At 38.1% G+C, this 23,182-nt stretch overlaps 1 protein-coding gene across 1 annotated transcript in view; it reads right to left on the bottom strand.

Moving 5' to 3' along the window:
• LOC136253981 (uncharacterized) overlaps window positions 1-23,182 on the bottom strand; it is a 55,799-nt gene that overhangs the window by 21,247 nt on the left and 11,370 nt on the right. The window contains exons 2-3 of the mRNA XM_066046629.1: window positions 7,270-7,440; window positions 5,758-5,949 (exon numbers count right to left, since the gene is read on the bottom strand). Coding sequence (XP_065902701.1) covers window positions 5,758-5,949; window positions 7,270-7,407 — 330 coding nt within the window. The 5' untranslated portion in view covers window positions 7,408-7,440. The remainder of the gene's footprint in view (window positions 1-5,757; window positions 5,950-7,269; window positions 7,441-23,182) is intronic.

Consider the following 23,182-nt stretch of genomic DNA (forward strand, 5'->3'; position numbering starts at 1 on the left):
CTCTCTACATGGTGGTTTAGTTGTAACTAAACTCTCTACAAGGTGATTTCTTCTAGCTGATCTTTCTACAGGGTGATTTGTTTGTAGCTGAACTCTCTACAAGGAAACTTCTTCTAGCTGATCTCTCTACAGGGAGATTTGTTTGTAGCTGAACTATCTACAAGATAACTTCTTCTAGCTGATCTCTCTACAGGGAGATTTGTTTGTAGTTGAACTCTCTACAGGTGATTTGTTTGCAGCTGAACTCTCTACATGATGGTTTCTTTGTAGCTGAACTCCCTAATACAAGGTAACTTCTTCTAGCTGAACTCTCTACATGGTGGTTTGTGTGTAGCTGAACTCTCTACAAGGTGACTTCTTCTAGCTGATCTTTCTACAGGGTGATTTGTTTGTAGATGAACTATCTACAAGGTAACATCTTCTAGCTAATCTCTCTACAGGGAGATTTATTTGTAGCTGAACTATCTACAAGATAACTTCTTCTAGCTGATCTCTCTACAGGGTGATTTGTTTGTAGCTGAATTCTGTATATAGGTGATTTGTTTGCAGCTGAGCTCTTTAAAGAATGGTTTCTTTGTAGCTGAACTCTCTACAAGGTAACTTCTTCTAGCTGAACTCTCTACATGGTGGTTTGTTTGTAGCTGAACTCTCTACAAGGTGACTTCTTCTAGCTGATCTTTCTACAGGGTGATTTGTTTGTAGCTGAACTATCTACAAGGTAACTTCTTCTAGCTGATCTCTCTACAGGGAGATTTGTTTGTAGCTGAATTCTGTACAAGTGATTTATTTGCAGCTGAACTCTTTACAGAATAGTTTCTTTGTAGCTGAACTCTCTACAAGGTAACTTCTTCTAACTGATCTTTCTACAGGGCAATTTGTTTGTGGCAGAATTTTCTACAGGGTGATTTCTTTCTCTACATGGTGGTTTCTTTGTAGCTGAACTCTCTACAAGGTAATTTCCTCTAGCTCATCTCTCTAGAGGGTGATTTGTTTGTAGCTGAATTCTCTACATGGTGTTTTCTTTGTAACTGAACTCTCTACAAGGTAACTTCTTCTAGCTGATCTTTCTACAGGGTTATTTGTTTGTATCTGAATTTTGTACAGGTGATTTGTTTGCAGCTGAGTTCTTTACAGAATGGTTTCTTTGTAGCTGAACTCTCTACAAGGTAACTTCTTCTAGCTGATGTCTCTACAAGGTATAGTTTATAGTTGAACTCTCTACATGGTGGTTTAGTTGTAACTAAACTCTCTACAAGGTGATTTCTTCTAGCTGATCTTTCTACAGGGTGATTTGTTTGTAGCTGAACTCTCTACAAGGAAACTTCTTCTAGCTGATCTCTCTACAGGGAGATTTGTTTGTAGCTGAACTATCTACAAGATAACTTCTTCTAGCTGATCTCTCTACAGGGAGATTTGTTTGTAGTTGAACTCTCTACAGGTGATTTGTTTGCAGCTGAACTCTCTACATGATGGTTTCTTTGTAGCTGAACTCCCTAATACAAGGTAACTTCTTCTAGCTGAACTCTCTACATGGTGGTTTGTGTGTAGCTGAACTCTCTACAAGGTGACTTCTTCTAGCTGATCTTTCTACAGGGTGATTTGTTTGTAGATGAACTATCTACAAGGTAACATCTTCTAGCTAATCTCTCTACAGGGAGATTTATTTGTAGCTGAACTATCTACAAGATAACTTCTTCTAGCTGATCTCTCTACAGGGTGATTTGTTTGTAGCTGAATTCTGTATATAGGTGATTTGTTTGCAGCTGAGCTCTTTAAAGAATGGTTTCTTGGTAGCTGAACTCTCTACAAGGTAACTTCGTCTGGCTGAACTCTGTACGTGGTGGTTGTTTGTAGCTGAATTCTCTACATGGTGGTTTCTTTGTAACGGAACTCTCTACAAGGTAACTCCTTCTAGCTGATCTTTCTACAGGGTGATTTGATTGTAGCTGAATTCTGTACAGGTGATTTGTTTGCAGCTTAGCTCTTTACAGAATGGTTTCTTTGTAGCTGAACTCTCTACAAGGTAACTTCTTCTAGCTGAACTCTCTACGTGGTGGTTTGTTTGTAACTTAACTCTCTACAAGGTGACTTCTTCTAGTTGATCTTTCTACAGGGTGGTTTGTTGTTTGTAGCTGAACTATCTACAAGGTGAGGAGCTCTCTCTACAGGGTGAATTGTTTGTAGCTGAACTCTCTATAGGGTTATCTGTTTGTAATAGAACTCTCTACAGGATGGTGTCTTTGTAGCTGCTCTCTCTATGGGGTGACTTGTTTCTAGCTGATCTCTGTACAAGGTGATCTGTTCGCAGCTGAACTTTCTACAGGATGATTTGTTTGCAGCTGAACTCTTTATATGATGGTTTCTTTGTAGCTGAGCTCTGTACAAGGTAACTTCTTCTAGCTGATCTCTCTATATAGGGTGACTTGTTTGTAGCTGAACTATCTGCCGAGTGATTTGTTTGTAGTTGAACTCTCTGCAAGGTGATCCTTCTAGCTGATCTCTCTATAGAGTTATAACATGTTTGTATAGCTGAACTCTTTACAGAGTGGTTTTTTTGATTGGTTGTTGAACTCTCCAGCTACACGGTGACTTGTTTGTACTACAGAGTGACTTGTTTGTAGCTGAAGTCTCTACAGAGTGACTTTCTTGTAACTGAACATTGCATAAAGTAACTTGTTTGTAGATGAACTCTCTACTGGGTAGCTATTTTGTAGCTGACCCCCCTTTACGCAGTGACTTGTTTGTAGCTGAATTCTCTACAGAGTGACTTGTTGTCTCTACAAGGTGACTTGTTTATAGCTGAATTCTCTTCAGTGTGACTTATAATGTTCTGAATCTCTACAGCAACATATTTGTAGCTGAACTCTCTACAGGGCGACTTGCTTGTAGCTGAATTGTCTATAAGATTAACTGTTTGTAGCTGAACTCCCTACAGAATAACTTGCAATGCCAGATAATTCTGTAATGGAGTAAGTTATATACGTAGCTGAATGCTCTGTTAGAGTGACTGGTCTATTAGAGTATTTCGATCTCGCATATGCTACACGTAGTTGGCTTTGGAATCATAACTCAGTGGTTTATAATCCGATTCTTCTGTACTACTGCAAGGAATTTCTATGATAATTATTCCAGCTACACACCGCTTTTCAGCTCACTGCTCTAAGCGGTTTGCCTGGTAGGCGTGAAAACTAATAGTTTTTTTTTTCTTCATAAAAATCGATCGCGTAATTGTGACACAGGTTGGGTTTTGTGTCATATCTCGATGGCCTTTAACTGGATTCCTTTCAAACCACAAAAAGGCACTCCTACGATAGTTACTCCATCTACATAGCAATTTTCAGCTCATTCCTTCAAGCGGTTTACCCTGTGGGCGTGATAGACCTTCGACCTTATTTTACGCAAATAATAGGTCATAACTCCATGAATGTTCATCGGATTCCTACCAAACTTGGTACTGAGATTCGCTTTAATGAGCCCTTTAAGTGTACCATATTTCAGCCCGATTGGAGCACGAATTCACGTTTTATGGCGGATTTTGCAAAGTGTGCGAAAAGAAGTAGAAGAAGAAAAACACGAAGAAAAAAAACCCTAACTTTGGCCGCTCGTATCTCGGAAATGGCTGGAGCGATTTTCTTCAAATTTGGAATGTGGACTCCCCGACCTAGCCAGTAGCAACTTTGGTTTCAATCGGATAAGGAATCACGGAGCTACAAAGGTGTGAAAATCACGTTTACTTTCTTCCTGTAAATATACTCATGGTGTGGCGTGCCGGCTACTTGGGCCGCACGACACACTACCGTGTGTCTTGATCTCAAAAACCTGCCTCGATTTTTCCTCACAATGACATGACAATATTGGTTGGGTAAAATCAAGCCCAAAAGTGTCTTCAGATTGACCTAAAATGTTTCTGTCAAAAGTTGCTAAAGAACTTTAAAAAAAAAATTATTTAACTGAATTTTCTAATGCCTGCCTGCCTGCCTGCCTGACACATTCAGCGGAAAACTGGCTACAGCCCTAATATTTTCACAGAAACGTTTCTAATTTGATGAAGAAAAAACCTTTGGTATATTGATAAACATACAATGCTTGCGCTATTGTTTTACCTTTTATTCTTCTTTATCATGGCCTACAGTCACGGTTCTACCGCTGATAGTGTTAATAGACTACAGTACGGCTTCCATCTATGGGAGTATCAAACTATTCGAATACATGTGGTTAGTTTAGCATTGCACCAAACTATTTGAACACATGTGGCTTGGTGATTTATGAAGTTGGTAGTTGATATCAATCGGTGAGAGCAACTCGCGACGAACTAGCCATGTGTAAGTCAATAAATATAGTAAACTGAGTAGGGTCATCCAGGACCTGCTTTACAATTTATCTGGGTCTGACCCGGATTGGATCAAGTGCTAAATTAATTAGTGTAACAATGTGGACATGTAATAACACGTCATGGCATAGCCCTGCTTCTTTTGTGAACCATGCCTACTTATGTATATTACCAGGTAGAGCACTAGTTTGTCTTATATCATCTTCATAGTATCTGTAGACAAGAGAACAATGATTCGTGTAAAAACAAACCTCAAAGCCAGTTTATGGTTGGCCTTTGGTATATATTTAAAATACAAAAAATAAGTGAAATTCATGCAAAAACAGCCAAGCTGTATAAAGAGGGTGCGGCCTTCAAAAAGCCTGGGTGAAAAAAGCTGTGAAATCAAAGGTGGTGGCTATGAAATGACTGCAATGATGTTGATAAATTTTATCATGCACAAAGTCATTATTAAAATTTATTGTCATCCACATCATTGCAGCCACATCATGGCTGCCACCTTTGATTTCACAACATTTTTCACCCAGGCTGTTTGAAGGCCCCACCCTTTTAACACAGTTTGGCTGGATTATTCATTTCCACCGCATATTTTCAAGCAAATTGGATACCAGTGTTCATCGCTTTTTTCAGTCAAGGAAACAGCAATCCTGAGAAGTTGGATGCAACTGTTATTATTCAGGCAGTAATTAAAGGTGGTAGCTAGTACTTGCCAAACAAGTGCCTGGTGAGGTACGTATAATGTGTACTGTGTTGTTCTAGTGGTCTTTTGCTACTATTTTATGTAGCATGAGCTTTAGGTTTGAACCAATTATTCTTTGAAAATAGCCTATTATGCTTTTGAGCAGTGAATATCCAGCCTATTATGCTCAAACGTATGATTTCAAAATCAAGATTATGCTGTAGAGTTGGCTGTTTTCCTTACCTGACTGCTGTAGTAGAGTAAGTGACTGCTGTATTAGAGTATCTTGATCATATTTCTGAGAAGTATGAATAATCAGCAAAGAAACACTTAAAGTTATAAAATCACACATTTTCTCTTGATATGAAATGCCTATAGTGTGTTCATGTTTTGCTGTATTTTTGGAATGTACATTGCACAGTTTAATTAAAGATCTTAAAACTAGTCCTGTTAATGCTTGTCATGCTTTTGCTAGCCTATTATGCTCGAAATTATGCTAGCATAATTAATTAGTGTAAGTCTGATAAGCTTGTAACAGCAATTATAACTATAATATATGTCTAACAAACAGGTGTCTAACACAAGTATGCCATGTGTACACACGGACAATATGTCCTTAATAACCATGTGCACCTAATAACTGCATGGAGTTTGCAGTATGATAGGATGTAGTGATAAACAATATAATAACACTAAACATGGATATGCATCTACACATGTTGCATATAAATTACATACATAAATTTACCATAGAATAAGATAAGTCAGTCTGGTTCAATGGTTTGCCATCTTGGGATTTCTCTTTATTCTGTTCAGACTTCGTTACAATTCTATGCACATCATGTAACATTGAATGAGTCTTCTTTGTTATATCAAGTAATTGCTCTTTAGTATTATTATCTGGTGTGGTAGTTATTGGTTCAGTTGATTCAGACAGACTCTATAGAATTGAATACGCATCAGTGTAAATTTTGGTAGTGTCAAAGTACAGGCATGAAATTTAACTATATTTTTGTTGCTACATACCTGTATATAGCATCTTACTATATAGCAAAATTATATAATGCATATATACAGTGGAGCCTCAGTTATCCGGATCCCACTTATCCGGATTCTTGGTTAACCAAACTATGGAAATGACTGTTCTATTAGAGTAGTAACTGTTCCATTAGGGTGGATGAAAATATTGATATTTCAAAAAATTTTCCTTATGCTATATGTGCCATTTCAGAGAAACAGACTTTTCAGACTTATGGACCATCCTGGTCCCAAGGGGTTCAGATAACTGAGGTTCCACTGTACATGTGCATTGACAGATGTACAGTATGTCATACATCCACCACTTTCACACCCGTAGGTATTCCCCAAGCAAAATGGTACCTCCCAAATACTTTTATAAAAAAAACTATTATAGAAATATCTTACGAAAGAGTCTTCTTGTATCTAACATTTTGTCTAAGGTTAAAACGAAATACTTACAGAACACTATCATGGTAGGTGTACGTATGAATATCTACTGACTACACCAGTAATTGCCTGCCTGCCTTCAGACAAGTGTAACTCCATAATGGCTAAGGCTACAGGCTCTGTCTGATGCTGACAGGTGCATTTGGCATATTGCAGTACATACAATACATGCATCATGAAATCATCTTTGTCCTCCTTTTTGCCCCATTCTTTTTGCTGACAGACCAAGGTGCCAATTCACGGTAGCATGGTGGCTTCCCTACATTTGTAAACATGAATTTTTAGTATTTTCCATGGTGACTGGATTGATTGTAGAGGCACTTCTCCTACTGTTCTTCATTTGTAACGCTGCATATATTGGGCTGAACATGGGTGAAAGCAAAGTGTAATGGCCACTTCACTTTTAAGTCAGTACTTGATAATTGCGGCAAGTGTACATAACTCTGGTGGCATTCTTTTGATGCGGTATGCTAGGGTTCACCAGTCACAATAATAGTAAACAAACAAGTATAAAGAAAATAAGGAATTTTAAGTTTGATTGGGGATCATCTAAAAGTAGGGAAAGAGGGGGTCACCTACGCCTGCAGATATACTAGTGGACATTTAATCCCGAATGGTATAGACTAAAGTAGGGATTAAATGTCTACTAGTATCTCTGCAGGTATAGGCAACCTCCCTTTTCTTTCTATGGTCCCTAATCAAACTTAGTATACTTGCAGTGTTGTGTGTTCGTAAAAGATAATTAACTTTCATGTCCTTTATGTTTAATAACAAAAGTGTCACAATTTCTTACTTCTTGTTGTGATCTGTTTTCTTCATCCTCAGCAGGTCTCATAGGATTTAAGGACAATGATGATGTTGGATAATGAGTTTCAGGTAGTGGATTAACTTTAACTTTCTTGGAAGGTGGTGGTCCAGTTTCTTTATCCATAGCAACTTAGCACATATGAAGATTAGATGTGCACTAATAATTAAATAACATGCATACATAAAAATAGCAACTGGATTTTCACAATAAGTAAATTGTTGCCAAATGAATTTATTGTGGGTGATCGAGCTCAAGTACTCAATAGAAAATTTGTGCAACTCCATTAGAGACGTGAGAATGTAAGTGTTATTTGAAAATGGGTAAACCAACACAAAATAATATGTAATGTATAAATCATGGCTACAAGGTTTGGCTTGGGGGTTTATCAATGGCAAACTTCCTCTGACCTAGGACTCTGGGTGTATGTAAGTGCAATACACCGAAGTAGGCTAATTATGATATAATCAAGACACACGGTAGTGTGTTGTATGGCCCAAGAAGCCGGCGCGCAACACTTGTGAGTATATTGACAGGAACAAAGAAAAAACGCAATTTCCGTACCTCCATAGCTCTGTGCTGCCTTGAAGAAACAAGACGATTGTTGCTGTGGACACTCCCTCCACCTTCAGCACTCCACATTCCAAATTTGAGCAAAATCACTTCAAGCGTTCCCGAGATATGTGACTTCAATAATTGGCTTAGTTTCTTTGTTGTTTTTTTTTTCTTCTTATTTTTCTTCCTCTTTTCGCACACTTACAAAAACTGCTATAAAATGCGAACGCAATATCCGATTGCCTTGAAATTTGGCACACTGAAGGGGGGTATTAAGGCGCATCTCTGTACCAACTTTGGATAAAATACGATAAACAGGAAAAGAGTTATGAGCGATTATTCAAGAACAATAACACCAATATGTTGTCATGCCTACAGAGTAAACCGCATATGGGAAGAAGCTAAAAATTGGTGGGTGAATAGGTTAACTATTGAATCTCAAACCTTTTGTGGTTTGAAAGAAATCGAGCTAAAAACCAGGAAGGTACAATGAAAAATCCAACAGTGTGTAACAATTATGCAATCGAAATTAGCTAATAAAAAACTACTACTTGTCACGCCTACCAGATAAACCGCTTGGGCTAATGTTTTGAAAATCGCTGTATAGATGGAGTAATCATCTTAAAAAGGCTCTTCAATGGTGTAGAAGAATCAGACTTAAAGCCACAGAGTTATAACATGAAATCCAACTTGGTGCAGCAAGTGCGAGATACTCTAATAGAGCAGTCATCCTAATAGAGCAGTCACCCTGAAGAGAATTCAAGAGATCAGCTAGAAACAAGAAGCCTGTATAGAGATCAGCTACACACAAGTTACCCTGTAGAGAGATCAGCTACAAACAATTCACCCTGTAGAGAGATCAGCTAGAAGAAGTTACCTTGTAGGGAGTTCATGCAACTATGGAAAGAGATAGTTCAGCTAGAAGAAATCACCTTGTAGAGTTCAGCTACAAAGAAACTACCATGTAGAGGGTTCAGCTACAAAGAAACCATTCTGTAAAGAGCTCAGCTGCAAACAAATCACCTGCACGGAATTCAGCTACAAACAAATCACCCTGTATAGAGATCACCTAGAAGAAGTTACCTCGTAGATAGTTCAGCTACAAACAATTCACCCCGTAGAGAAAGCAGCCAGAAGAAGTCACCTTGTAGAGTGTTCAGTTACAAAGAAACTACCATGGAGAGTTCTGTAATAAATAAACGTATTATTTAAATATAATTGTACATTTACTGATAAAATCAGATATATTTAAAGTACATTTGCTTCATCTTTTCTTCTTCCTGTGGTAAAGAAAAAAAAGACAGGTTAAAAAAGTCCCAAAGCAGGCCGGCTTTGGGGTATACAAATACAAAAAGAAATGAAATCTAATCCAAAACAGCCAAGCTGTAAAAAAAACAGTGCGGCCCTAAAAAAGGCTATGGTGAAAAAAGATGTGAAATCCAAGGTGGCGGCCAAGAAATGGCTGTGATGGTAGGTTAATGGTAAAAATTTTAATAACGACAATTCAGGTGAATTTTGTGCAAAGACCAAGCGGCACCAAAATTCACCTGAATTGTTGTTATTAAAATTTTTACCATCACAGCCATTTTTTGGCCGCCACCTTGGATTTCACATCTTTTTTCACCATAGCCTTTTTGAGGGCCGCACTGTTTTTTACAGCTTGGCCGTTTTGGATTAGATTATACTATGACTCATAATTAACACTCATTACTAGTGTATAAACCAATGTCCATTTTAAGCTTCAAAGGTTTAAATGCAACATTCAAAGCTTCGAAGAATATTGTATGTAGCTATAGTATTCTTCAACTGTCGAATCGTGTTGCTTTTCACTCTGCTCTTCGTTGATTTCTTTTTGTGTAGTATCAACTATATGTCTTCAGTTTTGTATAAGCTTTTAATACATCTGTTTAGTGTTTTTTTTTTTTTTTTGTTGTTGTTTGTTTGTTTTTTATTCAGTGTACATGTGTGTGTGTTGTTTTGTATGTGCTTTTTGTGAAGGGGAGCACGTTTACAGGCTTAGCCTTTTGTGTACCCTTGTCTTTTGACAAAAATGGATAATCTAATCTAATCTAATCTACAGACTATGTAGTTGGTAGCTACGTACTGGCATAATTTTGAGTGCATTGTAACTTAATCAAGACACACGGTAGTGTGTTGTGCGGCCCAAGAAGCCAGCGCGCTACACCCGTGAGTATATTGACAGGAAGAAAGAAAATGCAATTTTCGCACCTCCGTAGCTCTGTGCTTCCTTGATGAACCAAGACAATTTGTGCTGTGGACACTCCCTCCAACTTCAGCACTCCACATTCCAATTTGAGTGAAATTGCTTCAAGTGTTCCCGAGATATGCGACTTCAAAAATTGGCTTAGTTTCTTAGTTTTTTTTCTTCCTCTTTTCGCACACTTACAAAAACTGCTATAAAACGCGAATTCCTTATCCGATTACCTTGAAATTTGGCACACAGAAGGGAGGTATTAAGGCACATCGCGGTACCAACTTTGGCAGGAATACAATAGACAGGCAAAGAGTTATGAGCGATTATTCACAAAAAATAACAGCAATATGTTGTCACGCCTACAGGGTAAACTGCGTATGGGAAGAAGCTGAAAATTGGTGGGTGAATAGGTTAACTATTAAATCTCAAACCTTTTGTGGTTTGAAAGAAATTGAGCTTAAAACCAGGAAGATACAATGAAAAAACCAACAGTGTGTAACAATTATGCAATCAAGATTAACTAATAAAAAAACGACTACTTGCCACGCCTACCAGATAAACCGTTTGGGCTAATGCTTTGAAAATCGTTGTACAGATGGAGTAATCATCTTAGAAAGGCTCTTCAATGGTGTAGAAGAATCAGACTTAAAGTCACGGAGTTATAACACGAAATCCAACTTGGTGCAGCAAGTGCGAGATCGAGATACTCTAATAGAGCAGTCATCCTAATAGAGCAGTCGCTCTGAAGAGAATTCAAGAGATTAGCTACAAACAAGTCACCCTGTAGAGAGATCAACTACAAACTATTCACCCTGTAGGGAGATCAGCTAGAAGAAGTTACCTTGTAGAGAGTTCATGCAACTATGGAAAGAGATAGTTCAGCTAGAAGAAAGCACCTTGTAGAGTTCAGCTACAAAGAAACCACCATGTAGAGAGTTCAGCTACAAACAAATCGCCCTGTAGAGAGATCAATAGAAGATGTTACCTTGCAGAGAGTTCAGCTACAAAGAAACCATCATGTAGAGAGTCCAGCTGCAAACATATCACCTGTAGAGAGATCAATAGAAGATGTTACCTTGCAGAGAGTTCAGCTACAAAGAAGCCATCATGTAGAGAGTTCAGCTACAAACAAATCTCCCAGTAGAGAGATCAGCTAGAAGAAGTTACCTTGTAGAGAGTTCAGTTACAAAGAAACCATTATGTAGAGAGTCCAGCTGCAAACAAATCGCCCTGTAGAGAGATCAGCTAGAAGAAGTTACCTTGTACAGAGTTCAGCTACAAAGAAACCATTATGTAGAGAGTCCAGCTGCAAACATATCACTTGTAGAGAGTTCAGCTATAAACAAATTTCCCTGTAGAGAGATCAGCTAGAAGAAGTTTCCTTGTAGAGAGTTCAGCTTCAAACAAATCACCCTGTAGAAAGATCAGCTAGAAGAAGTCACCTGGTAGAGAGTTCAGTTACAAAGAAACCACCATGTAGAGGACTCAGCTACAAACTAGTGACCTTGTAGAGACATCAGCTAGAAGAAGTTACCTTGTAGAGAGTTCAGCTACAAAGAAACCATTCTGTAAAGAGCTCAGCTGCAAGCAAATCACCTGTACAGAATTCAGCTACAAACAAATCATCCTGTAGAGAGATCAGCTAGAAGAAGTTTCCTTGTAGAGAGTTCAGCTACAAACAAATCACCCCGTAGAAAGATCAGCTAGAAGAAGTCACCTTGTAGAAAGTTCAGTTACAAAGAAACCACCATGTAGAGAGTTCAGCTACAAACTAGTGACCTTGTAGAGACATCAGCTAGAAAAGTTACCTTGTAGAGAGTTCAGCTACAAAGAAACCATTCTGTAAACAGCTCAGCTGCAAACAAATCACTTGTACAGAATTCAGCTACAAACAAATCACCCTGTAGAGAGATCAGCTAGATGAAATTACCTTGTAGATAGTTCAGCTACAAACAAATCACCCTGTAGAAAGATCAGTTAGAAGAAGTTACCTTGTAGAGAGTTCAGCTACCAAGAAACTATTTTGTAAAGAGTTCAGCTGCAAACAAATCACCTGTACAGAATTCAGCGACGAACAAATCACCCTGTAGAGAGATCAGCTAGAAGAAGTTACCTTGTAGATAGTTCAGCTACAAATAAATCTCCTTGTAGAGAGATCAGCTAGAAGAAATTACCTTGTAGAGAGTTCAGCTACAAAGAAACCACCATGTAGAGAGTTCAGCTGTAAAGAAATCACCCTGTAGAAAATTCAGCCACAAACAAATTGCCCTGTAGAAAGATCAGTTAGAAGAAGTTACCTTGTAGAGAGTTCAGCTACAAAGGAAACTATTCTGTAAAGAGTTCAGCTGCAAACAAATCACTTGTACAGAATTCAGCTACAAACAAATCTCCCTGTAGAGAGATCAGCTAGAAGAAGTTACCTTGTAGATAGTTCAGCTACAAACAAATCACCCTGTAGAAAGATCAGCTAGAAGAAGTCACCTTGTAGAGAGTTCAGCTACAAAGAAACCATTCTGTAAAGAGCTCAGCTGCAAACAAATCACGTGTACAGAATTCAGCTACAAACAAATCACCCTGTAGAGAGATCAGCTAGAAGAAGTTACCTTGTAGATCGTTCAGCTACAAACAATTCACCCTGTGGAGAGAGCATCTAGAAGAAGTCACCTTGTAGAGTGTTCAGTTACAAAGAAACCACCATGGAGATTTCTGTAATAAATGTATGTATTATATATAATTTGTACATCTACTGATAAAATATTTAAAGTACATCTACTTCATCTTTTCTTCTTCCTGTGGTAAAGAAAAAAAATAGGTTAAAAAAGTCCCAAAGCCGGCCATAGGCCGGCTTTGGGGTATAAAAATACAAAAAGAAATGAAATCTAATCCAAAACAGCCAAGCTGTAAAAAAGTTTGCAGCCCTCAAAAAGGCTATGGTGAAAAAGATGTGAAATCCAAGGTGGCGGCCAAGAAATGGCTGTGATGGTAGGTTAATGGTAAAAATTTTAATAATGACAATTCAGGTGAACTTTGTGCCAAGACCAAGCAGTACTAAAATTCACCTGAATTGTTGTTATTAAAATTTTTACCATTAACCTACCATCACAGCCATTTCTTGGCCGCCTCCTTGGATTTCACATCTTTTTTCACCATAGCCTTTTTGAAGGCCGCACACTTTTTTACAGCTTGGCTGTTTTGGATTAGATTTATTTAACACAACAATAGTCACCATTCTGGCTCCCTATGGCAAATGGAATTTCTTGTGTTGGCACTATAATTTGCCTGTGCAACAAAATTGGCACCTGAAGAAAACACAAAACAACATGTAGTTGTTACTAAAATACCTTGTAAATACAACAGTAGTACACAACTCATGTCCAACAACGTTCCAGCTGCGTCGCCATTTTGTGGTCATTTGTGGCGCAAGCTAATTAACTTGTCATGATTTTGCGTACAACCACCTTCAATTACTTTCTAGTGTCTCAAGTGTAACTATCCAGGTTAGATATACTCACCTGTGAGTGGAGTACGTCACAAACTATTGTGTGCCATAACTATTGCAAGCTAATTGCCTGTGGCAGACAGACAATCACCTGACCAATCACCCCCAGCCAAATAGCTCACACCACACTGGGTGATCAATCACACCAGCCAGTATATATAGTATATCCCCTGGGTTCATTTTATAGACATATCTGAAAGATTTTGATGATGGGTGACAGCAGGTAACGTTAATGCTCCATTTTTAATATGTACAGACAAGTCCTAAGGATATCACAGAAATGTGTTTACTATGTGCTAGTGGATTTGCCAATAATCGCCTGCACACTGATAGTGTCCATGGGAGGGTTACCTTGCCAAACCATGGTGAAATCATGACTTATTTTGTTAAGTTAATTTTTGTGTGAGTAGTAGTCTTGTAATACTTCGTGTAATGAGTAATACACAAACAAATGTACTACTACTTTTGTTCAATGGTTTGAGGGGCGTATTATTCAAATGACATAAGTGAAGTTTGAATTTCACGCATACACAACCTGGCTCATATTACAAATGGAAATCACAGCAAAAGACTGCAAGAATCTGACTGCTCATCATGATGTAAACCACTTTTACTGTGGGACCAGGTGAGTATATGTAATAGATATACCATGGCCACGAATGATTTGCTCTTAATACACATGCCCAAACCTAACGGCATGGGCATATTTTATGTATTTACTCAAGCCTGAGTTCGCAGGCATATATTAGGCAAATTCCGAGTGGCTAAGGTTTATATTATATGTACCACTCAACTAATAGATGAAAAGACAAACTCTATATACATTCATTCCATTAGTTAATAAAAACTCGACAATGGGTTTAAAGAGTGGGTTGTAGCATTTGCAAAATGTTATTCATATGCTATACAGCCTGTACAAAATGGTTTTTAAAGAAGTAATTGTGGGCTTGTTGGTTTTAGTGGTACTATTTATAGCCATAAAACCCCATTAAGGAGGCTCAAAAAATGCTAAGGCATTAAGGTAAGTACTGAGCACAGTGGAACCTCAGTTATCTAGACCCCACTTATCTGGATTCTTACTACGGAAATGACTGCTCTATTACAGTAGTGACTGTTCTATTAAGGGTAGTTGAAATACTGATATTTCAAAAATTTTCTTTTATAGGATATTTATACACAGTTTCAGAGATATGTGACCGGATCTGCGAAAACCTGACACAATAGCGCTATTTCGAATTCCTGTTTATTAAATATTTTTAATCTACTTAGCCAAAGTGTACCTTCTGGCAAAGTTTCAACCTCATATGCCAATAACCTTGGAGTTATAGCCCTACAAAGTAGCAACAACAGAAAAATCGATTTGTACACAGCAAGTATAGGGAAAATAAATTAAAAGTGCTTACTAAAACGGTTGTAACTTACAAACGGATTGACATACTGGGCTGAACTTTTCACCATCATGTTCACCATGGACAGGAGAATCATTTCATGGGTACGTTTGTCCTTCTATCACCTTTCTTCACTATATACAAAGGCAAAATTCGTGAAGAAAATTGATTTCGTATGATTGCTTCGACATTATGTAAACAAATTCTCATAACTTGTATATCCTTGGGTCTACTGCAACGAAACAAAGATTTTCTAACTCCTCATGGCTAGGCGAATAAGATGATATCCAGGTGTTTATTGTTAGTCCCTTGCTTCAATAAGAAAGTCGTTCAAAAAATTTATGGAGTTTTTTCAATAATACACAAGTATTTCACTTATCGTTTTTATACTGGAAATTTTGGCTTGTGCTATTGTGTTGGGTTTTCGTAGATCCGTACAGACTTATGGACCACTCCTGGTCCAAAGAGGTTCAGATAACTGAGGTTCCACTGTATAAGTTCAAGTCCGAACTATCTTGTTGCATGGTTGAAATGTGCTGTGTACAAAAACAATCTCTACATTGTGAAATGATTATTCAGTGATGCCTAGTTGCTGGACTATACAATACAAAGCCATACAATACTTTCCCCTATGAGAGAATGCAACCCCATGGTAGGCAGTGTAGAGAAGACAAACACAGTTGACAAATCAAATGGATACAAATATTGTCTGCCATGCACAAAACCTACATCACTTGGCTGAGTCTATGACATGTGCACAATAAGTATGTGCATGTACAGGTTTGTGTCACAAGAACACTTAGCCTAATTAGGGACCTGCAGAATGGTAGGAAGAGGGGGTATTCCAGTACCCCCAATTCAAAGTTGTATTGTGCAATAATTGTCATGTGAACTTCTGTAAGCTTTCCAGTAACCGGTCAATCAAGATTGAGATACGCTAATAGAACAGTCACCCTTATACACCAGTCAAGCTTGTGCTAAACTAATGATTAACTGCTAAAACCTACAGGATATTGATTATTGGATTGGCTAAAATATTGGCCACCAATATGGGAATTTTTGCCCATATTGATATTGGTACACAACCGTATGAAAACTGATATTGCTACTGATGTTTATACGGTATAATACTTTGTTCATACATGTTTGTTTCCTACGTACTTTATCCATAGGGCTGGTTAATACTAGTGGATTATTGTTCACTTTACTGCAAATGATATGCTATGAGTGGCCTTATAAATACACACAATTCTACTGCTTTATTGTTGAAAAGTTAATCACAGTCTTTAAAAATGAAGCAGTTATAGTACCTTTAAAATAAGGAGTCACAGGATAGCCAAGGAAACTTGCTTTACTGACTCGCATCACTAATCTGAGTCAGTGGGTCATCTGGTTCAGCAGTAGTAAAACCTGGTTTCAACATTAGTGTGTATGTAACAAGCATCAAATAAAAATGTAGCTGGCTTCCTAGGCCACCAGGAATAAGGGGCGATTCCCTTAAATATTGATGGGTGCTGTCGTGAACTTATCATGAATGGGATCCCAATTGCGGAGTTGCAGGCAGGTATCTAGCCAGTATATTTCGTCTATATAAGTGCCTGGACTGAAGCGCTTCTGAAATGCAGCTGTGAAATAATTCTGTGGTGTTTATTAAATATGCTGCTAAAAGAAAGTGTTGATATGGAAAATTAATGCCTTGATATGGATTCATTGGATGAAGAAGCAGCCTGACTGAAGATAAAAGAAAAGACAAGGGGCAGAGGGCCTGTCCCAAAAGGTACATCCCACTGGTGAGTTTGTTATTGTGGTGTAAAATGGTGGCTGTGCGCTGCTTCGTTTGGCTTGTAACTGTGATCAGGCAGGCAGGCAGGCAGGCAGGCAGGCAGGCAGGCAGGCAGGCAGGCAGGCAGGCAGGCAGGCAGGCAGGCAGGCAGGCAGGCAGGCAGGCAGGCAGGCAGGCAGGCAGGCAGGCAGGCAGGCAGGCAGGCAGGCAGGCAGGCAGGCAGGCAGGCAGGCAGGCAGGCTAAAATTCGAATTTTGGAGATTTAAAGAAAATTCTATATCCAGCCACCTGTAAGTGATTTGTTATATTTAATGCTGTATTATATATTATATGGACTAGTACTATTCCGTAAAGGTGGGTAAATCTATGAAATGCAAATAATTATCAGATCAACTATTGGTTGTCAGCTTCTTTTGGTGATATCAATATCGGATATCAGTAAATGGTAAAATTCTTATTGGTACAGCTCTACTAAAAGCACCAAAAATGTCCCAAAATTTAATCTCTCCTGACATCTAATTTTTCTGAAAGGGATGCCCCCAGACCCTCCTAGAATTAGCATGCTTTGCATGCTGAGTGTGCTTTACAAGGTCACAGTGGCAGATACAGGGGGTTGCAATGGTTTCAGCTGAAACCCCCTCTGAAAATAGCATGTGCCTCTGTTTATTTACGATTTGTGTGGGTGATAAAATCACTAAAAGACAAGAGTTATACATAGGACTTTTTCTACTGCCCAAACTTCATACTTTTGTCTTTGAAATCTATTACGATGTTCAACAGCAGGTAGTCACCTTTTTATTGGCCTTTAACTTCAAGCTATATAGGATGAAGTTGCAATTCCAGAGTGGAACTCCCCTTTCAAAAAGTCTGGATCTGCGCCTGACAGTATTTGAAAACTTCCTCAACCTGAAACCCCTCTCTGAAAACTTCTAGATCCGCCACTGGGTCAATTTCAATGTCATGATTTTAACAATGACAATCACTGCTGGATACACAGACTAGCATAGTTAGGTGTACTTTGCTCAAACATTTGCATACATGCAAGTAGCATTCACTTGCACCATAGCACAGCTACAGTAGCTACAGACTTCATGTGCATGCATTTTTCACTAATGATTCACATGTGCATTAACGTGTTTCTAAAGTGTGTATGAAGTTCATATTGCCCTGCAATGACTAACATACCTACTGTATAACTGATGCTTTCACACATGCCGGCAGCATGAGTTTGAGTTTAGATAGTTAGACTTCACTTGTGTGATCCAACACATGCTTTTTGGCATATGACAATGCATAGACCCTTTACACACCGAATCTACTGTTTCAACACATTCTTCCACACCTTCCAGTAAAAACGATCCTGCAAGATCCCGCAAGAAATGACCGGATTCTCTTGTAAGATCTTGCAGGATCGTTTTGCCTGGGAGCTGTATTAACACCTTTCTTCAAAGACTAGTACTATCAAAGACATCTATGAATTAATGCATTAGTACTTCAACTTCAACATAATTATTTTTCTGTTCAGTGAACAGTAAGGGCACTTGAATTTTCCATTAACAAAGGATAGATAAGTACACAAAACTAATATCAAATGGTACGGTAGTACTGTTTAAGTAGGGATCCCCTTCAAAATTTCACGCTGCCAAAACTTCTGCCTTTAAAAATCATTCTACAGATATTTTACACCACAAAAATTACCCTAAAATAACATGTATGTATTGATTGCTATGCTCTATGCCTGTGGTAGTAGCGGTTTGGCTTCTATTGCGTAGTCCAGATAATTAGGTAGCCACAACAATTTTAATGTAGCTATCCTTCGATGAAGCATTACTCCACATTTTAATAATAATTTTAGTAAAGAAGCTGACCCCAAATTAATTAAAACTGAGGTATGTGCCAAGAGTTACACTTTGGGTGTTCCACTTGGTTATTAAGCTAATGCTCCACTAGCTTAAGTAAATGGGTAGCTATGCAGGTAACTCAGGTAAGTTAATAATGATCAATCAATGTTCAAAGTATATAGACAGCATAACATGTTTGCTATAAATGGATGTAGCTTTGTGCATAACTACAAACTACAACACGTCTTACAGATAAATTAGCATAGCTCCATGCCTACAGGCAAATAAATCAATATCGCACTCCTGATAAGTGGATGTGTGGCTCACATTGCTATACATTCATTAGTGTTGCACCGATATGCATATTTTCACATCTACCGATACTGATTTTTTGCCCATTCCTGTAACCGATATCCCAATAGTATAATTAATATTCTTAAGAACAGGGATGTGGAGTAGAAAATCACCTAAAGTTTGTGTGTACATTGCATTGGTAATGATAATGTAATCAATTGTGTGAGCAGTCAAGTCTACAAGGTCTGGTACACTAACAACTTTCATAGAAAATGAAGCAAGTAGTTATATAACAGCTAAGGCAGTTTCTTATGCAGTGTTTTCAGTGGGATTATGAAGAGCGATCAACTAATTGTGTGGGCAGCTGATAATTGTACGCAACCTGCTATAGCCTTGCAACTATACTTTTCGCAGACAAACAAGCCTAAACAGATACAACAAATAGATGCTTTACCAATGACCGCTGCATTTTCTTTCTTTACTGTCACATGGTTTTTACTGTCTTTACTGATTGATTGTGGGTTTCAGTTAATTGCAAATTTATTTCACTTTGTAAGCAATACTGATATTTGCAAAATTAGTTAATATCGGCTGTTACCAATTATTTAACCAATGATCGGTGCAAAGTTAACATTCATATAATCACACTGATTTGCACACCCAATAAGTGGGCGTCGGTCCACATAAGCCTGGAGGAAGTAATAGACATGAACTTGTGCATACCTACAGACTGCAGCACACCAACTAATTAAGGGGTATAGCTCCATAATTATATACCTACAAACAATAACACATAATTCCTCTATAAGTGGGCGTGGATCACAAAAAAAGCTGGGACTAGACTATGATGTGTAAATACTTCCACATCATCAAACTAACTAGACAGATGCTAACAGCATCATGGGGCAAGCCTGAGTATGTATTCTTGAAGTATTGACCTCAGGCAAAAATTTACCTATATGAATTCCATACAAGCAAGATTTGTGCATAAGTTAATTTCAAAAATTGTACTGGCACTTATGGTACAGATAGACATGATATGTCTAAAAATTACAATGTTGTATTTTACAGGTGTTACAGACAGTAGTAGCTAGTGAGTCATGGTATATGTGACTGTGACCAGCTTGTCATTTTCTAAGGTTATCCAGTCTGATTCATGGTCATCATCCTCTGAGAAGCTTCTGCAGTGCCATTCAGCTTCACCATTACCATTTATCAATGCAAAAATATGTGTGCTATATACCTAATTCAATTTAATTGCTTCAGTTACAGAATGGGTCCATGTTGTTGTCGCCAGAATATAATTTTTAGGTACATGCTTATCATTATTGCATTTTCTACAGACGTTCATGGAAATGTACAACACAGACAGAAAATTTTGCAGCTTCTGAAGTGAGCAGACTGTTGTGATACTCAGACATTGTTCTAATGATGGCAGGATCAGTAAGGACTGACTTGTGACAATTGTACATGGAGAAGGTCGTGACACGTCAGTTGACTTGTATGTTTCTAATTCTTTCTCGGGTATCCTCTGCTTTACTGTCATTTCCTATCCATTGAAACGAGAAATGAATTGAGTACGGCACTATTTACACATGCAAGACAGATAACTCATTGTGACACATACCAAATATGGCGAGCATAAATCTACATGTTAATTTCTCTGTAAAATGAACCATTACACATACCAAATATGGCAAAGCGCTAATCTAAGCTATTAAGTAGTTTGAAGTTTGACAAGCATGAAAGGTTGATATGAGAGGCAGGAATCATGTACTTGCCTATAATGGAGCAAATATATCATGAAACACATACCAGTACACACAGCATTAGTAAGTAATAACCACCAACCTTAAACTAAGCTTGTTCGTACCAACATTTTCACAAACATGTGTAAACACTTTTATACGGAAAGTCAGCTACAGGCCAATCACCACTCAAGAAAACGTAGCTAAAGCAATTGAACTGTATCCAGGTAGTAAAACAGAACCCTTGAACGAAAAAGAGTGTTTTAAAACTTCAGGTACAAATACAGATAATCATAGTTTTGCATGAGCACTATACGTGTGCTCCCATCCCAGGTGCAATACATGATAGCTCCAAAACACACATGTAATCATGTACATAATAATAAAAAAAATCAATCCGATTCTTGTGTCTTTAAGTTATAATGCACCTATCAATGTATTTCCCTACTACAATGAGCATGAGCAGAGATGGGGGTTAGATTGGGATTAGTCAGGGAATCAACTGCATGCCCCAGATAGAACCAAGGTGGATATCTTGTTGAGCTTTACACTCTCAGTGTTTTCTTTGAAATGTTGTTTGAAACACTGAGATTTCTTGCATTAAATTTTAATATCTTCTGGCAAGGCTCATGTGCTTTCTATTAGATCATGTGCAAGCAAGCTGTTAAAAGACATGTCAAGCATTAGCATATCATGTTAATGATGTTGCTGAGGCTGAGCATGAAGCTGAGAAAAAGAGTGCTTAATTTAGTGTCACTTGGTACACCTTCTGGCACTAGAATGACAATTAATTGGCTTACTATCACTGTGATTTTATAGTGGGGATAAGTGGAGATTTGGCATGGAAAATGGCCCCAGGTAGTGAGGATTAGAACTTTCATATATTAAAATCCCCACCTCTGCCGGTGGTCATCATTGCTGGAAAGTTAATACTTTTTTTGGTCATGTGCATTAGTGTAGGCAACCTCTGTAAAATATTCATATAATACAATCACTTTTGAATGCGATGCTTTTAAAGCTATATGCCTATGTTGTCTAATCAATAAAACCAACCTATTCCAAAGGGTTGGAAGCCAGTTAGTCCCTAACCACAAAATTATCTTATTATTTGTTATATTGTGCAGACCTCAAAAAGAGTGTAGTGCACAAAAAACAACAACAACAAAACAATAGTACAATTACAATCATTCTTACACTAATCTCAAAATTTCCTTCCATTAGTACAACTACAAAGCCATACTCTGTGTGTGTAGGTGCGTGCGTCTGTGCATGTGCATCTGTGTGTTAGTGTACAGTATATTGGTATCCACTAGTCCACACCCATGTGTATTGAGTGGGAGTAGTGGAGTAGCTTTTTAATATTGCATATGTGACAACAGTGCGTGTGTACGTGCATGCGTCTGGATTGAATCATGCTAAATCCGAACCATATCAATTAGATTGTTAGCCACAACAAAGGGATATTTAAAATAACTTTTGATGTGGTTTAACGTCCTTTAAGAAACATTCTGTGAGGTATAAACTGTTTGTTTCTTTCAATTTCTTTTGTTAGTTACAAACGCATGTTCCTTTACAGCCTGCAGCTCAAAACCAGCCATCAGGAAACCACTAGCTAAACTGATGGAGACAAATGAAGTGTTTGTAATGTGCATGTGTGCATGTCATTGTGCCTGTTTTAATTGCAATTTTTAATTGAGTTGTAATGTAATTATGCTGTATCACAACATGCGGTGTATAGTATCTTGTTCTGGAGGAAGCTGGTCTATCACGTCATACTTCAGTCCTCTTGTTTTATTGTTGTTGCTAGTGCGACTAGTCAAGCAAATTTTGGTTTCAAATTTATACAAATTCTCAATAATTTTCCTGTGAGGCATGCCCCCAGATGAGAGCATGACATTTAGCATGCTCTAGGTTTTGCACTGTGTATGTGTTCAAGACTCCTTAGTTTAAAAGAACACCTGTCAAAGTCCACTTATTTTATTATAGGCATTTTTCTAGTGCGGTGTATGTGATTTATACCCTGAAAAATAGACTATCTCAATCATTTAGTGCCGGTTTCAGCTAGCTACTACTTCCGTAGTTCACTTGGCACTGGTGAAAACAGAACAGCTATAACTAGATTGAGCTCTCTAGGTAAGGTGCTGGAATTGCCAGGGAAGATGATAAATAATGTTCTGCATATGTCATAGAAGCAGTTTCTAAGTTTTAGAGTATCGCTGATTGTTATGGACGACCTGGCACCACATGAAGATACTGTAGCTGTATTTAGTGCCGGTTTCACTCTAGATGTTGATAATAAGGTTAGACTTTGTAGCATGAGCGAGTCCATTGTATGTTAATCCATGCAATTTTACTATCAACATCTAGAGTGAAACCGGTGCTAAATACAGTTACAGTATCTTCATGTGGTGTCAGGTCATCCATAACGACCAGCGATGCTCCAAAAATTAGAAACTGCTTCTAGAGGTGTACCGATAATCGGATCTGCTAAAATATCGGCCACCGATATGGCCAATTATTACCAATATCGGTATCGGTACAGAACAGTAGGAGAACTAGGCCTGCCTAATATGCTCAA

The sequence above is a fragment of the Dysidea avara genome, chromosome 4 (assembly GCF_963678975.1).
Source record: "Dysidea avara chromosome 4, odDysAvar1.4, whole genome shotgun sequence".
Lineage (NCBI taxonomy): Eukaryota > Metazoa > Porifera > Demospongiae > Dictyoceratida > Dysideidae > Dysidea > Dysidea avara.